This window comes from Phalacrocorax carbo, chromosome 1, assembly GCF_963921805.1.
Source record: "Phalacrocorax carbo chromosome 1, bPhaCar2.1, whole genome shotgun sequence".
NCBI classification, from domain to species: Eukaryota; Metazoa; Chordata; class Aves; order Suliformes; family Phalacrocoracidae; genus Phalacrocorax; species Phalacrocorax carbo.
The window spans coordinates 92,915,554-92,932,114 of record NC_087513.1 but is presented as its reverse complement, the minus strand read 5'-3'; the positions used below and the strand labels follow the sequence as shown (position 1 = coordinate 92,932,114).

Sequence of the window (16,561 nt, the reverse complement as noted above, 5' to 3'; positions counted from 1 at the left end):
GTCGTGGGCTGAGCTAATAGTCCAATACTGTGTATAAAAACAGAAGGCCCAAGGATCATATTCTGAATATTGCACTGATCAAGTGATAGTCTGAAGCATAAGATTAGTTTACTTCTAGATTATGTAGGTGGGAGTAACTGTTAAATTATATAGGCCCTTCTCAAACTCAGCACTCAATGCAGACATTCCGACCTCTATCAGGACGGAGGTCTACACTCATCCAGCTCTGTGGGAGGTCGTCATCTTCCCCACAGTATGTGAAACTGTCTGCCATTCACCCTTAAATGCCATACTGGTCAGGACAGCAAGGAGAAGATATCTACATTCAGTTGTAAATAAATATTGGCAAGCATTTTAGAAAATAAACAGAGTCCAACTATAAAACGAAGATGTCAGAAGATGTTCAACCAGTGATGAACAGATTCTGATGAGTTCATGTTTGTTCAGAGCTTTTATTGCCATTGCCATAAATAGGAATCAAAAGCAGATACTAAGGCTTTATTCCCTGTTATGTGCAGCAGTGATGATGATTCCATTTAGTTGGCTGTAGATGCTTGCCTAGACAGGATTATCTGCGTTTAGTGATACGTCTTTGGTCTATATGCTTCATAGCAGCCTTCACCCATTTCTGATCACTGCTTACGCAGATCTTGACACCTTTTGAGGTGATAAACCTATAGGAAGAAAGAAAGCAAACCAGAAGGTCATTAAATTCCAGTCTCCAAACCCAGGTTTACTGTTCTTGGTTTTTATGCAGAACATGAGGAACAATGTAGTAAAACCATGTCACATGCTGGAGTTTGTAGCTGTTAGTTGGAATAACAGCAGTTAGCAACATTAGTTCCCTATTTATGGCATAGGTATGTATGTAACATACATGGTCACGCACATATATACTGATATTTAAAAAAAGAAGCATACTGATATTCTGAGATTTTATATAAAATCATGATGCACATTTACCTCCCAGAGGCAGATCCCAGATTCAAATTCCATTTGATATGAAAAGACAAAACACAGCTCCTAGCAGGATTCAGAGTTACCCCAAACTCTTCCACATGATCACGCCCCTTGGCACAATCCAATGCACTGGGCTTCTGAGTGCCCCACCCTGATCCCTCACTGAGATTTTTCCCTGCTTTCTGGGCACAAAAGATCTGTCTGTTCAGTGAGATTTCTGCCAGCATTTGTGAGCAGCATACGTCTCCCAGCGCTCCGAGGCGCACCCCTCTGCCCTCACTCCCTCAGCTGCCAGGTGACTGCTTCATGGGGGAACTGGAAGGGTGACCTGAACTAGCCAGATTTAGTGATTTGGGCCATGAAGTGTCTTCTGATGCCTTTTCCCTTTTCAATAGTAGTGTGTTTACATAGACGAGTCTGAAGGTGAGCTGTGCACTGAATACTTACATGATGGCATTTACTGCATCTTCTTGCTTTCTATAGTTGACAAGGTTTTCAATCTTCAGTTGACGTGTAGACAGATCTACACAACTCCTTCTGTGCATGGACTGACTTCCAACGCTCCCTAGAATGGGAAAAATAGATAAATGACAATGGCAGTTGATATTATATTAATACTTAGCCATAATTACTTAATAAATTATGAATTCCAGCAGATTTCCAGTTGTGATTAGAACATCAACGTCTCATGATGTACAGTCACAATACCAGTTATACAAGAGCTTAAGATATTTTTTCTGGTGCACCCTACCATCTCTGAAGCGTTATTGCTCTTTCAGTTAAGATACTAATCTTCATGCATTCTCCTGAGAAATTGTATAATTGTTCTGCCCCTAGGGGGTCAATGGTTCCATAGCAGAAAAGGTATTTGGCATCATTCATTATTAGGTCTGTATCATCTGCAAATAAGTGTCGATATGGAGTAGTGCTTAGAACCAGAACCTTTACTGGGTGGCTTTCCAAATGCCATCCGAGCGTGGATCAGTAATTCCCCCTACTTTCTAAGTGAAGGAAAGGAAAACAAGGCTACTTGTCTCACACTGGGCATCCAAAATTTGCATTAAAAAAAAATTGTTGAAAGAAAGGGAGGTATATCTGCCAGAAGGCTAATACTTGCTTACTCTTGCTAGAAGCCTGGTTTCATAGGCAATGGAGTGCTACTTAATCCTCCTTCCTCCAACAATTTAATACATTTCAGGGAAATGCACTAGTGATTAATAAAAAGGATCATGATATCAGTGTAAAATTCTCTGAGCAGTTGTTACCTTACATGATAATAACTAAAAATGGGAGCTTATTTAAGTGAAATTGGGTATATGTATACATTACTGGAAGCCTCTGCTTGCTAGTTTCTGGTTTTCTCCTGCCCATCAAAGACAGGTGTGGGAAGGCATGAGGGGGACAAACAGAACAGTACTGTATTCTGAGTTTTCTTTGTAAAGAATTTATAGATTCTCTTATATCTAACCATAGACTCTTGCATTTATATATTAATTATATATAATATAGTTATTACTATATATAAAATATACACTTACTATATGTAGTAGATATATAAAAATAATAAAGTATTTTATATATACACTAAAACGGTAACCCTTTATAGGTTTTCTATAAAGAATTTATAGAGAAACTGACTATACAGGAAAGTCCAAGAGCTGTTCAGATACAACTTGCTAAATATAAAACCTGCTTCACATAATGTCATTATCTGTGAGCTTTTCTTTGTTTGAAATAATTGGAATAGCTGAGGCAAACACGCATCAACCTTTGGAGAAGCTGCAGCGTAGCCAGTGCACGGGTACTGGCAGAGTTGCTCATTCTTGAGATTTTATGTAAGATCATCTGATCTTCCTTTAGTTACAAGTAACACAATGTATTTTTTGATGATTCATTACAAATATGTATCTTACTGCCTCACTCTGACCGGTTTTCAAAACGTGACATTAAAGAACTCAAAGATAGTCAAGCAATCCTTACTAGTCCTAGAAATATTCTCTCTACTGCTAAACAACCTCCAGGGAATGCATACAGGGAAATCCAGCAGAGCTTCTCTTAGCTGGGAACAAACCCAGACTGCTCTACACCTATAACTACCCTTTTTTTCTGTTTTGTTTTTTTTTTTTTCTTCCTTCATCATTCTTCTTTCTAACTCTTTTTCTATCCCTTACACACCACCTTTTTCAGGATTGGTGATATTTGTGGCAAATTATACAACCTGGAGAATGACATTACGAACTGGCAGCCTGTGATACAAAGCCACATGTGGCCGAGATTAACAGCAGTAGCGTTAATCAGTGTACGAGAATGTAGTATGATCCAGTTGTAGGGGCACTAGGTCAACATACTCAGTATGTAGCTACATAATCTTGTGAATGTTTAGCAGGTTTCAGTTTGGTTTTGCTGTGGTTTTGTGAAGATGCCTTCTCTTTGCATATTTGTGTGGGTTTGCATATGGCTTGCATATGAGTGTTTTCTGTGATTTTTATGTGCTTGTTTGCCTGAATCTGACTCTGTAGAAGACATATGCTTATATATGTTCATGTTTTTGCATGATACATGTAGCCTAATTCAAAAGTCACAGACCTAAACACTATGGTAGAAAAACTTCTTTAAAGCATGGCTAGCAAACATGGCTTGTCTCAGTGCTCATAAATATTCTCAAACAAGATGTTAAATTTTATGAAATCAGGAAGAGAGAGAAGACATTCTATAAATCCATTGCTCTCCTTTGCAGTTTTTGTTCATAATTTGCCTGTCTGTACCAAAATATTTGGCTAGAAACAAGCAAATAGGCAATATATATACAGAACTGGCAGAACTCTTTAAAATAGGAACATTAGAGGGATTAAGGCTATATAGTTAGAGAAGGACAAAAAGTAATATGATAAAATACATATAAAAGTATATCTGGAAAAAGGAAAAAAGTACATCTTACTCAAGAAATATTTTTCATAAAATGTTATTAACCTATAGAACTCTGCTATATGGCATCAGTGAGATTAAAAGACATTGTGTCTTCAAGCTTTCATGATTTTGAGAGAGAGACTAATGCACGGAAACCCTTCAAGTGTTCTAAGGCACAGAAACTCTTGTTGCATTCAGGCAGAAGCCAACCACTAAGTGACAGGACATCAGATGAAATCTCCTGTAAAGCTGCCTTTCTTGCCGTTCTGATCTGGGTTTCTTGTGAGTTTTATCTTATGAATCAGCTCTGGCTGAGAATGAATCCACCGGTCCGTCAGACCAGTGGTTCAATGTGAAGCAATTCCTGTCTTTCTCTTGGGTTGTAAACTTACCTTTCACTGTGTGCACAGTGAAGACGCCAAGCCAGAAGATGACCAGGATAGCTGCAGCGTGGAGTTTCATTGCTGGTGGCTTATTTGTCAAGGCAGAGAGGAAAGTGTCTATTGCCAGCCCTCCTTCACAGAGTTTATATATTGTTATTCAGTGGTCAGTTTTTGTGTTCACTTTTGGGCGTCATGGGGGGGCTGACTACAAGTGGAAAAAAACTGAGTGGCAGTACTTTTTCTGGTGACAGAGAACCACCTCCTTTCCCCCACCCGTCCTTCACTAGCCCCCCTGTGAAGGCTTTTCCTGCTCAAACCCTGCTGTGGTTGCACTTGCTTCTGTGTTGTGAGTGGGGTTTATTTCAAGCTGCAAAAAGTGAGAGCTCTTGCTCTGTAGTGGAAATCTTTAATAAAGGTTCCTGTCCTTTCACACCTCAGTTTAGAGAGCTGTAGCTAAGCCTTACCGCAGAGGCACAGAGTAACATTCAGAGTTACCTCTTTGGCCAATGGACCACTGAAAGGGGGAACTGTGAGCTAAAGGATGATGGAAACCGGAACACCTTGGCTTTTTCCATAGTGGCTGTAGATAGTTGGTCACTTCAATGCATAGCTTCGGAGGGGTATCACTCCTTTTTCCTATGTGTGGTGGAGCTAGTAAGAATTCTTCTGTTTTCCCTGTGATTTGTTATGGCCGAAGCTGATATCACTATGTACTGGGAGAAGGAAGAGTGAACACATTTTTACATACAGAGCCAGATCCACTAGCCCTCCTGCCAGTCAGGCATAACTAAAATACAATGGTTTCAAAGTGGAATAAGAGTTTATAAGGGTTTTGTTTTGGTTTAGATTTTTTTGTGCTGTGGTCTTTCTAGTATAAAGAATGGAGCCCAAGAAAGTAACCAGGCAATCAGAGAGGCACAATTTATAGGAAAAAGAAAAAAGTTCATTTCACTTCCATGTAAACACAGTGTTGATAACAGGTCTGTCAGCTGGTTCCAATTGTACCTCTATCAAAATTGTCCTTTTTGCACTTTGTGCTAGTCCTATTACCCAGTTCTAGGTGTCCTTTCTGTGTTGTGGTAAGGTGGTCTGAGTTACTGGACAGCATTGCTACATGCCAGCAGTTGTGCATCTGCAAATATTTTTCAAGCAAGCTGTGGACCTCCAGGCTACACACAAAGCAGCACCTGAGCTGGTATCATCATCCAGAGCCTCTGACCAGAAATCTCTGGTGCTTTACACTCCAGAGCACTTCTGTGCTTGGTAGAAAAAGCCATGCTTGGCTAGGCCCACAGAGACCCAGCCAGGCCTGGTGTGAATAGGTAAGCACCTGACTGCCTGATGCCTGAGACTGTAAGGCAGTGCAAAAAGCCCAGAGCAAGTGCCTGTTCATGTGAGTCTGAAGTTTCCCCTGCTTCTAACTCCAGGCCTCACCTCAGCTAGTTACTTCCAGTTTCCCAAATTCCTGATAGCATCAATGTAAACTGCTTTGTATGGGGAAACACAACATATAGAAGTCAATTCCCTAAGGTACCTCAGGCAAATTAAGATTGAGCTAAGAACTCATCTCAAATACTTGACTCCTAGGCTGTAATGGCTGGTCTGTAACCTCAGGAACAGTCTGTAGGTCTTGCAGCTAGAGAACACGCTGCTTGGTTTACTTGTATATACATGCACATTCTTTGTTTCTTTTGGTTTGATTCTTTCATCTTACATATACCATGCAACCCAGGGAAAAGTAATGGCAAAAGTAGACAGGGGTAAGGTACTTGCTGCTTTACCTGAATGCTTGCTAAACCCACTTGCAACACTCATGTAAGCAATGAAATGGAAGCCAAAGCTTCAACAAAAGCCCCTAAAGGATATGCCTAATGCTACACAGGAAAATAACCATACTGGCCTCAGCAGCACTACTGGGAAATCTAACGTTAAGTCTGTGTCCAAGCAGTGTAACAGCCTGGTGTTTTCCTGAACACAGCCTGAAATAATTCCTTGAATGAGATATTCTAACTTTTTGGTACTTGGCAGCTGTGAGATGCAAGATAGCAACTTTGTCATTGATGGTAGAGAGAAGTTTTCTCCCCATTAAGAGAGGAGATGCTCCCCCACTTCTGCTCATTGATATGGTATATACACATATGTATATACTCACTGTCTATAGCTCTGAGAGGAAAGGTCACCAGCTGTATTGAGCATAAGCCAGCTTAGAAAAAGTCAATCCTTCTCACAGAACTTCTGCAGGTTGTAGATTAATTCCTGAGGTGTTGTTAGAAAGCCTGTTTGTTCTTCAGTTTTCCACCATTCTTAAGGTGGGATGGAAAAATTGCCCCTTGGCAAGTTTTTCCCCTCTTTGGGGTTCTCATTTGCTGTGGCCTCCTGGGCTGCTGTTCTGTGTAGCTGGCTTATGTCCAGTGAAGTCTGTGTTTTAGAGAAGAGTTTTGTGGGCTGGAGTCCCACAGCCCTGTCTGTGGATATTTGGTGATCTCTGCTGTTCTAATGTTGTATAATGCTCATTTTGCATGTACTCTAACACCAGCATGCACTGCCTCTGTGCTATGGCAAAAGCTTAGTGTGACATGATCAGATGTATGGTCTTTCTGTTTTCTTGCTGGTAATTCATATTAAAAAGACAGCTAGTAAGCGCCAAAGTACTTTTCCTATTAGTGCTTCTTAGCTTTGGATAAGTTGAATGGTAATGATACTTGTCCTGGGGCTTGACTGCCTTTTGTATAGCTCACTCATTACAGGCTGCTTTTGAAGCATTCTGGAGTAAAATGGTCATCTGCAGCTTGTGATACAGCCACAGATGAAATGGACGGTATGATTATGGAGTTGTCTAATAGTCTGTAAAGTATGACTTGTGCATAAAGATGACTAACTTTACCATGATGCTTCCCAAACCACTGGCTACGACGTTGTATGCATCATGAGAGCTGTTCCTTTTCCTCCCCACTACAGCTCATGTCGTGCACTCTTTGCTGAGAGAAAGCAGGTGCAGACAGTGGATATTGCAGGTGTGGATGTGTAGATATACCGGTATTTAACCTTTGGAGCCTGCTCATATGCAGAAAACCACAGGCTTTGAGTTAGTCATCTCGGCTTCGAGTTAGTCTTCTTGGCTTCCTATACAATGTGGGGAGAGGCTGGGACACACAGCCCTGGGAGATGACAGCACCAGCAAGTTCCTGCTTGAGGAATTCAAGAGCTCTCCTAAGCCCTTCAGCCTCCCTTCACACAGAGCAGCCTGCCTCTGTTTTACCAATACAGGGGCTGGGGCACAGAGGGGTGAAGGGACACATGAGACTGCTCACGCACAGCCGGAGGCAAAGCCAGGGCCTGCTCTAGCACTGCTCCTAACTAACTGCTGAATGCAATAGTTTTCTTAATTTTTAACAAGGTCAAGAAATTTTTACTGAAATAATTGTTGTATATACCCTGTTTCATGGCAGCAACCCTGTTGAAGGAAAAGAAATACGCAGTGAGCTGGGTGTTGGGCCTAATATCAGAGTTTACTCACCAGGGTAAAGAGTCTGAAGTATTGCATCTTCTTGTACTGTAGTTAGCTTTCAAAAAAGAGAGGGCAAGATCTTCACAGATAAGTAAATTTTATGGACTCCTAGAAATAAACATCTTTAGTGAATCTTCAGCAACCCCCTGAACTTGAAGACGTGCCAGCAGGTCACTATCACTTTTGAAGACTAAATCAGGGCATTCAGTGACTTTAAGAGGGGACCTCAGAACCTCAGCTTAGACACATCAGTATCTCAGACAACTGTTATTATGGTAGGAGATGTCACCCTCAGGAAATACATGTCTGTCTGTTATCTACAGAAGCAGTATAAGCATGTGTCTTATGCTGGACATGGTAGGTGAGTGAAGTTAGGTGGGATAAATTTGACCCTAATGTATTTTGGTTTTGCCTTGTTTCTTAACAGTTGGAGTACTGGTTTAAGAATTACCAGCAAGTGACATCTGGCTGTGATATTTACGTGACTTTCCTTCCTCTCTTCCTTTGTTTTTCATCACTTTTGCTCTGTAGATTTCATGCTGATTTCATAGGTACTTCTGGCATTTAATTTCACTTTCTTATTGAAATTGCTGTTGTCTTTCTATTTGTGCCTTCCCACCAAGTTTGTTAGGTCATGCTCCATAGTTCAGCATAGCTTGAATTATTTACATGCTTTTAAACTTGCATCTGAATTCATGCCTGCTAAGCAGCACAAATTAGGTATATAACAAAGACTTCCTGAAGTCAGTATCCCACTTTAGTACCTGCTTAGTTTTTTAGTTAGATCGGTGCATTGAAGTGTGGACAGATAACAGCTGATGACAGAATTAGTGTGATTTAGGAAGTTTCTTTCCCCCACCGGAAAATAGCAGTTTATGTTCAGTCTCTTTCATTCATATTGTAATGGAGTAGAAACACACTCATGCTCAGTGCTCACATCTCAGCTGAGAGACAATGACTTTTAATCTAATTCGATCACTTAAATCACATTTTTAATAACTACTCTGTTTTGTGCTGTTTTGGCAGAGCTCCTCCTTTAGAAATGTAACCCTATTAACAGTACTTTCTCTTAATCATAATAGAGTTTTTGCTTGTAGACCATCTGTTTCAGTACCATACTACCAGCTTTTCCCTGCCAGCTTTTCCCTGGTCTTGCTAACGTGCTCCTCCCTTGATGTCTCACATGCTCTTAAATAAGTTAGTTGTATCAAAATTCAGTCATCTAACTTGAAGCATTCAGATACATAAAATTAGACTGAGAATGATTTGGTTTGCAAGGCACCTTGAACCAGGCATACAAAGGCTACTCTACACTCTACAATCAACAGTCAGCTGTATGCAGGCATCCACTTCTTTTGCTGATGTTTTAAGCTGACTCAACATGAACGTGGCATTCTCCATATAGCAGAGGTCTTTGGTCTTTCCTTCATTCAGTGTTTTTTGTTTTGTTTTCCAATGAGCAGTTATACTGTCACCCAAGAGTTTACAAGAGGAAGACTCTGATCCTCATCTTTGTAATCTTAGTTAGTCTTGTCTGTTTTGGTTCTTTGTGAGATGCATACCAGGAAGCTAACTAAACACCGTGCAATGTTATTGCTGCAGAGAATCACAGAGGTGACTGTAGCCCAATTCTGTGAAGGTATCTAAATATCGTACATGCTGAAACAGGAGCCAAATACCTTTGGGAATTTGTGGAATATTCTCAGTCCATCCTATTGCTTTTTTCTTCCTTGGCTTTTTGGTTTTGGGGTTTTTTTTGTTTGGGTTTTTTTCTGCTTTCTTTTCCTCAGCTTTCACATAAAACAGAGGATGCAGATTTTGTTTAGCACTCCTTTCTGTGCGTGCCATATCTCTAGAATCAAGTTTGTGGGAACCAAGTCTTATTCTGTTAGTCCTCAGGAGAAGAATCAAGCCTATTGTGTGAAAAATAAATATACTTCTTGGTTAACCATGCATAGTCAGTGTCTGTAGACACTGGCAGTGGATCTGAACCAATATCTTGCTTCTGGGTAAACCTGAGCTTTCCTGAGAAACCTGAAGAAGCTCAGATGCTTATGTTTTCTCAGTGGGGACGTTTTCCTTAACTGTATCTAATGCTCTGGAGAGAGCCCCTTGGCCAATCCATATGTTTTTAGGTTCCTTTGTTCCATGACAGTTATCATAGGAAATATGCTGAAGAGCTAAGATTGTTAGGGGAAACGAGGACTTACAGGTGTAAGAACACTCATCAGTGATATTTGTATGCCTTGCTCTCATCTGTTCTGCATGTGCTATTATTTACAAGTACACAGACTTTTTCTTATCACTGCCATTAAATACTTTTGCAGTCATATCTGTTTTAATGAATGTTTGAAGTGTGGGCTATGTAAAAGAGGATCGCAAGTAAAGCAGCAGGTTCCAGGCAGCAGAGCAATAAGCAGAACTAGTAAGCCTGGATTCAACTTTCAGTCCTTTATCTGCTAACTTCTCTTGCCTCCACCCACAAATTATTCTAACTCCTCAGCATGTGTTTTCACAAAGGTAGGAAAAGATCGTTCCAGAATCTTTGCAAGAGAAGTTCATGGATTTGTTTTTCAATGAGGATATTTCTTTTTTTCTTTCAAAGAGAGTTATAATAGCCTCTGGAGCAGGTTTTTTTCTACTTCCTCTCTCAGATGAAGAACTGTCACACTTTCTAACCACGCCACTGGTGAGGTACATTGCCTTGCTTCACAGTGGTTACTACAATCTGGCAATTATAGGCCACAGTTTGTTATAGAATGTCTTAAAACTGATCACAGCACTTGATCCTCATCTGCCGTATGAAATGAAACTTGGTGCTCATGCAGCTGTACCTTTAAACGGATACAGACTGAGAAAAAGTATTTTCCTTTCAGTTGGCTTTTGTATTTCCTTAGCCATTTGCTCAGTGAGCCCACAACAGCAGGAGAGTCACTGTGCAAATGAAGGTTTAAATGAGAGGGGCAAGGAAAAAAGAGCTCAGCTCAGAGGGCCCTGCAGCAAACACCCACTCTTGAAAATGTTCCACTCTGAACTTTGTAAAAGAGAGTCCTTGGGGTTTATCCGTTCTGTGGGTTTTCCCCCCCATAATGACTACAAGTACGAAGGCATGTGTTAGAAAAATGCATCAATCTATATTATTCATCTGAGCTCACTGCAGTGAGTGATGCAATGTGGGAGATGAGGGGATGGGAAAATTTCCCCCTGCCCTCAAGTTAGCATTCATTTTATTCTTTGCAATTTCAGAGATCTGGCTGTGACTGTTAAATGCTGTTTCACTTTTCCTTCGCAAACTACTTTTCTCTCTCACTAAGGGCTGCAGAAACCCCCACCGTGTCTAAGACAGCAATAAATTAAGAGCTCCCTCCTATGGTTATCATATTTCTTGCACTTAATTCAGCTGATTTCAGCGTGGTCATGGACCACTCTATCCCTCCCCTTTGGTTCAGCATGGCCCCATGTGCAACACTCCACCCAGTCTAGCAAAGCATGCCAAACCTGGGGAATGCCCTTACTCTCCTCTCATATGCAAACCCAGCTCAAATTAGCTACATGTCCAGTGGCCAGTAAGGCTACCTGTTTGTGCCAGGTCTAGTTTCAGATTATCAGTTTGCTCTCTGTGCATTAGTTTATTTACTGACATAGGGCACTGGTTTCTTCCATCCCCTATAATACCTTCTTTGAGATAAACAACTCTTTTCCCTGTTTTCTATACAGAATGAAAAGGAGGCTACTCATATCGTAGTATCAAAGGCATAGATAGGAATAGGTGGCTTAATTGCTTGGTGGTGCGGTTTGTACTTCAGAGCCAAGCAGGTGTTGATGCAGCCCCAAATTAAATGGGACCAGAATCAGCTGATTATTGCTAATTAAAAAATTTGGGGACTGCCCTGCCTATTTATCCCAGTCCTTACCTTGGTCCACCTCTGAGCTATTTTGCCTCCTCTCACCATATGCAACCTGCAGATTCACTGTAAGTAATGACACTGCTCTTGGGTAGTGCTTCTCTCCTGAGGCTCTCAAAAGGTTGTAAGAGCACTGGGAAGTATAATTAGCTGTCCTATCACAAAAGAGGAAACGAGTCTGGCAAAATGGAGAAGTATTGTAGCAGTGCACTGTTCCTCACATAGGCTGTGGAGAGGGTGTTGTAGCTCTTGGGCACCACTTCGCTGGATTCCTGTGCTCTGTCAGGGGATAGAGCTCCATTGTTCAATTACATGGAAAATAAACTGTATGTCCTAGGTCTCAAGGGCATTAGGAAATAGCTACTGTGAAATAAGTAGGAGCTGGACTCTTGCCTTAAGTTAGCAGTAGCATTTTTCAATTGCAATTTGCTATAGGTATTAAAGTTTAGGTAAGATTTCTATGTAGAATCATAGAATTGTTTGGGCTGGAAGGGACCTTTAGAGGTCATCTGGTACAGCCCCGCTGCAGTGAGCAGGGACATCTTCAACTAGATCAGGTTGGTCAGAGCCCCGTCCAGCCTGACCTTGAATGTTTCTAGGGATGGGGGCCTCCACAACCTCTCTGGGCAACCTGTTCCAATGTTTCATCACCCTCATGGTAAAAAATTTCTGTCTTATATCCAGTCTAAATCTACCTTCCTTTAGTTTAAAACCATTACCCCTTGTCCTGTCACAACAGGCCTTGCTAAAGAGATTGTCCCCATCCTTCCTATAGTCCCCCTTTAAGAACTGAAAGGCTGCAATAAGACTCTCCCTGGAGCCTTCTCTTCTCCAGGCTGAACAACACCAACTCTCTCAGCCTGTCCTTGTAGGAGAGGTGCTCCAGCCCTTGGATCATTTTTGTGGCCCTCCTCTGGACCAGCTCCTTCTTGTGCTGAGGGCTCCAGAGCTGGATGCAGTACTGCAGGTGGGGTCTCACCAGAGCAGAGTAGAGGGGCAGAATCACCTCCTTTGACATGCTGGCCTCACTTCCTTTGATGCAGCCCAGGGTATGGTTGGCATTCTGGGCTGCTAGCACACATGTCCAGCTTTTCATCCACCAGTACCCCCAAGTCCTTCTCCTCAGGGCTGCTCTCAATCCCTTCATCCCCCAGCCTGTATTGATACTGCAGGTTGCCCTGACCCAGGTGCAGGACCTTGCACTTGGCCTTGTTGAACCTCATGAGGTTCTCACAGGCCCACCTCTCCAGCTTGTCCAGGTCTCTTTGGATGACATCCCATCCTTCTGTCATGTCAGCTGCACCACTCACCCTGGTGTCATCTGCAAACTTGCGGAGGGTGGACACGATCCCACTAAGTCATTGATGAAAATGTTAAACAGTACTGGTCCCAATACAGAGCCCTAAGGGACATGACTTGTCAACGGTCTCCATCTGGACATCAAGCCATTGACCACTGCCCTCTGGATGCGATCATCCAACCAATTCCTCATCCGCCGAACAGTCCACCCATCAAATCCATATCTCCCCAATTTAGAGAGAAGGGTGCTCTGGGGGACTGTGTCAAAGGCCTTACAGAAGTTCAGATAGATGACATCCATAGCTCTTCCCTTGTCCACTGATGTAGTCACTCCGTCACAGAAGGCCACTAGGTTGGTCAGGCAGGACTTGCCCTTGGTGAAGCCATGCTGGCTGCCTTGAATCACGTCCCTGTCCTCCATGTGCTTTAGCATAGCTTCTAGAAGGATCTCTTCCATGATCTTCCCAGGCACAGAGGTAAGGCTGACAGGTTGGTAGTTCCCTGCGTCTTCCTTTCAACGTTTTTAAAGATGAGCACAGTGTTTCCCTTTTTCCAGCCCCCAGGGACTTTACCTGACTGCCATGACTTTTCAAATATCATGGAAAGTGGCTTAGCGACTACATCAGCCAACTCCCTCAGGAGTCTGGGATGCATCTCATTGGGTCCCATAGACTTGTGTATGTCCAGGTTCCTCAGGTGGTCACAAACCTGAGCTTCTCTTACAGTGGGAGGGGCTTTACCCCTCTGGTCCCCATCTTGCAGTCTATTGACTCGGGAGGGGTGAGGAGAGGGGTTACCAGTGAAGACTGAGGCAAAAAAGTTGCTGAGTACCTCGGCCTTCTCCTCGTCTCTTGATACTAGGTCACCATTCGTGTTCATTGGGGGGTGTGTGTGTACACTTTCCTTAACCTTCCTTTTCTGTCTGACATACCTGTAGAAGCCCTTCTTGTTATTCTTTGCATCCCTTGCCAAATTTGGCTCTAGCCGTACCTTGGCCCTCCTGACCCCATCCCTACACAACTGGGCAGTGTCCCTATACTCTTCCCAGGATACCTGTCCCTGCTTCCACTGCCTGTGCAGTTCCCTCTTGCTCTTAGTTTGACCAGCATGTCTCGACTCAGCCATGCCGGGCTCTTCCCTTCCTTGCCTGATTTCTTAGACCTGGGATCTGAGAGCTCTTGCACTCTATGGAATGTGTCCTTAAAGATCTGCCAGCTCTCTTCTGCTCCCTTGTCCCTGAGGACTGTTTCCTAGGGGGTCCTTCTGAATAACTCCTTGAGGAGCTGGAAGTTTGCTTTCCTAAATTTTAGGGTCCTGACTATATTCCTCACTTTTCCTTTATCCCTCAGGAGTGTGAACTCCACCAATGCGTGATCACTGTAGCCCAGGCTGACTCCAATCTTGATGTCACCGATGAGCTCATTTGCATTGGTGACCATCAGGTCTAGTATTGCATCCCCTCAGGTAGGGCTGTCTATTACCTGGCTTGAGAAGTTATCCTCAACACATTCTAGGAATCTCCTGGATTGCCTACAACAATGTGTGTTGTTTGTATGTTTTATTCAATTTATGTTTGTATGTTTTATTTAATTTATTTAATGTATGTTTTATTGTTTGGCAGTGAAGCCCACTGGAGGTGTGCAGATATGGTGCTCCTTGCAGAACTGCAGGAGTTCCCTCATGGGGAACTGGAGCTGGGAAGTTTGCTAACTCTGTCACCATCTCCAAATTTGTGCCTCGGTCCTTCCATCGGAGACTTGGCTGAGCCTCACAAATGTGATTTGTTCTTCAGCCTCGAAGCACACTCACGCTCCCACCTGATCTCTCCTCTCTTCTATGCCTAGTAACTAAATATATCTCACTCCTGTGTGGGTTTTTTTTGTGAGGGAGCACAGCTCTCATTGCGAATCAACTTGACAGTCATCAGCTGGACCAGGGTCCAAAGCTCTGCATAATTTCTCTAGGCTCTTGTGTGTCCATTTGCTTCTCCTCTGAGGGAGTGAGACGCATGGGTCATGGAGACTGCTGCCCCTTCCTTCAGCCCTTGGCGTGTAATATAGGTAGCTTGTGCAGAGAGTATGGGCCATGTTACTGTGCCACGGTGCCATTCTGCTACAAGGTCTCACCACCTCAGTGTGTGGCAGGTAAGTACGAAGAAAAGGGAGGGAATGTAGAGCTTTCAGGGAACATTGTAAAGGGAAAGTGGCTGGAGGTAGCTGCAATCTAGTCCAGGTAAGCCATAGTTTTTAGTGGCTTATCTACTCACTTATTACCTGGTGATTCAAGCTTTACCTTAGGGGAAGAAAAGGTTGAAAGGTATGCAATGGACCCAGGGCCTTAAACCTGGGAGAATTAGCTAGCCTGAGGGACCAGGGGAAAAGCAAGATTGCAAAGAGAAGAAACTGGCAGGCAAGTGTTAAGCCTCCTCCCTTTGGGCAGAAGTGTTGGAGGGAGGAGAGAAGAGGAGGGAAATTTCAAGGATTTAGAGGCTTGGTTGCCTTGGGGAAATGCAGCCTAATAAAAAGGATTTCAAGGGCAACTTGAGCTGGCTTATTTTCTTGTGAGGAAAGAAACTGCAGGTTGTCAGCCATGTTGTGAACACCCCTCATTCTTCCTAGTCAGGGAGTGGAGAGACTGATCTTGGACCTGCCCTGGCCTGCTGGCACTTCACTGCCAGGTTAGAAGGAGATGCCTTTTCCCAGCAGCTGTTCTCTGCAGCAGCCTTTGTCATGCAGGAGGTCAGGCTAGGTGGTCTGCTCTGCTGGTCCTTTCTGGCCCAAAACACTGCTGAAATCCATTTTCCCTCAGCAGAGCTTGCCTTGCAGCAGTTCAGTTTCAGCTGACTTTGGGCGTGACCTTGCTTAGGCATCTCCGTAGTAGGGGGAAGGAGGACTGACTTCAAACAGGTGAGAATCAGGTTTTGTGCCTTCATGATCCTGATGGCTCTTGTGCCTTGGAGGCTCCCTGCACTCTGGTTGCTCTGGTTGCTCTACCTGGAGCCCAGCAAGACAGGAAACTGGTGAGGCAGAACAGAGGTGGTTAAAAATCAACAGGGTGTACGAGGCAGAGATAATGTGCCCTTCTCTCAGAAAGGGAGGGGAATGACTGCCAGGGCTGTTTTTTCAAGACCTTAATTTCATATAACAATGCCTGAATATGAAACTCCCTCTTTTTAGCAACTGACTGTTGAGGAGCATCTACTTCTGAGTTTTATTTTCCAGGCTGCATGTTAAGTCTGTTTATAGGCACAGTTGCACAGTACAGGGAGACCAGTTCTCCTTTGCTGCTTACAACAGCAGGGCAGAATCGCAAGGCTTTCCACAAGCTTGGGCTTGATAAGCTGCCAATACCCACCAAAGCGTAGCTCATTTCTGCTTGAAATCAGGCTGGACTGTACACCAGCACCAACACTAGCTTTGCCTGCCTAGGCTGCCAAACTTGCTGCCCACTGCCAGCAGCTGAATTCCCTCCCCAGTGCAGACAAGGTCTAAGTAACACGCTGCAGAGCAGCAGCATCTGTTTGCACATTGGACCCTGCAGTGCTGGGAACTCTGAGTGGCAGGAGGGCTGGGCTGCTTCTAAGGGTTGTGCAAAATGGG

The 16,561-nt window shown here is 43.3% G+C and overlaps 1 protein-coding gene across 1 annotated transcript; it reads right to left on the bottom strand.

Moving 5' to 3' along the window:
* Nucleotides 1-443: 443 nt before the first annotated feature.
* On the bottom strand, nt 444-4,344 carry LOC104051894 (lymphotactin-like). The gene is made up of 3 exons (XM_009513038.2): nt 4,260-4,344; nt 1,408-1,525; nt 444-674 (listed from the first exon to the last, which is right to left on the bottom strand). The coding sequence occupies exons 1-3, from the start codon at nt 4,327-4,329 to the stop codon at nt 569-571; spliced, it is 294 nt and encodes a 97-aa protein (XP_009511333.1). The 5' UTR covers nt 4,330-4,344; the 3' UTR covers nt 444-568.
* Between the last annotated feature and the right edge of the window lie 12,217 nt (nt 4,345-16,561).

Coding starts and splice junctions, on each gene's coding strand:
- LOC104051894 (XM_009513038.2), bottom strand. CDS start 4,329: ATGAAACTCCACGCTGCAGCTATCCTGGTCATCTTCTGGCTTGGCGTC. Junction 1,526..4,259: donor CACTGTGCACACAGTGAAAG/GTAAGTTTACAA, acceptor TTCCCATTCTAG/GGAGCGTTGGAAGTCAGTCC. Junction 675..1,407: donor GATGCAGTAAATGCCATCAT/GTAAGTATTCAG, acceptor TTCTTCCTATAG/GTTTATCACCTCAAAAGGTG.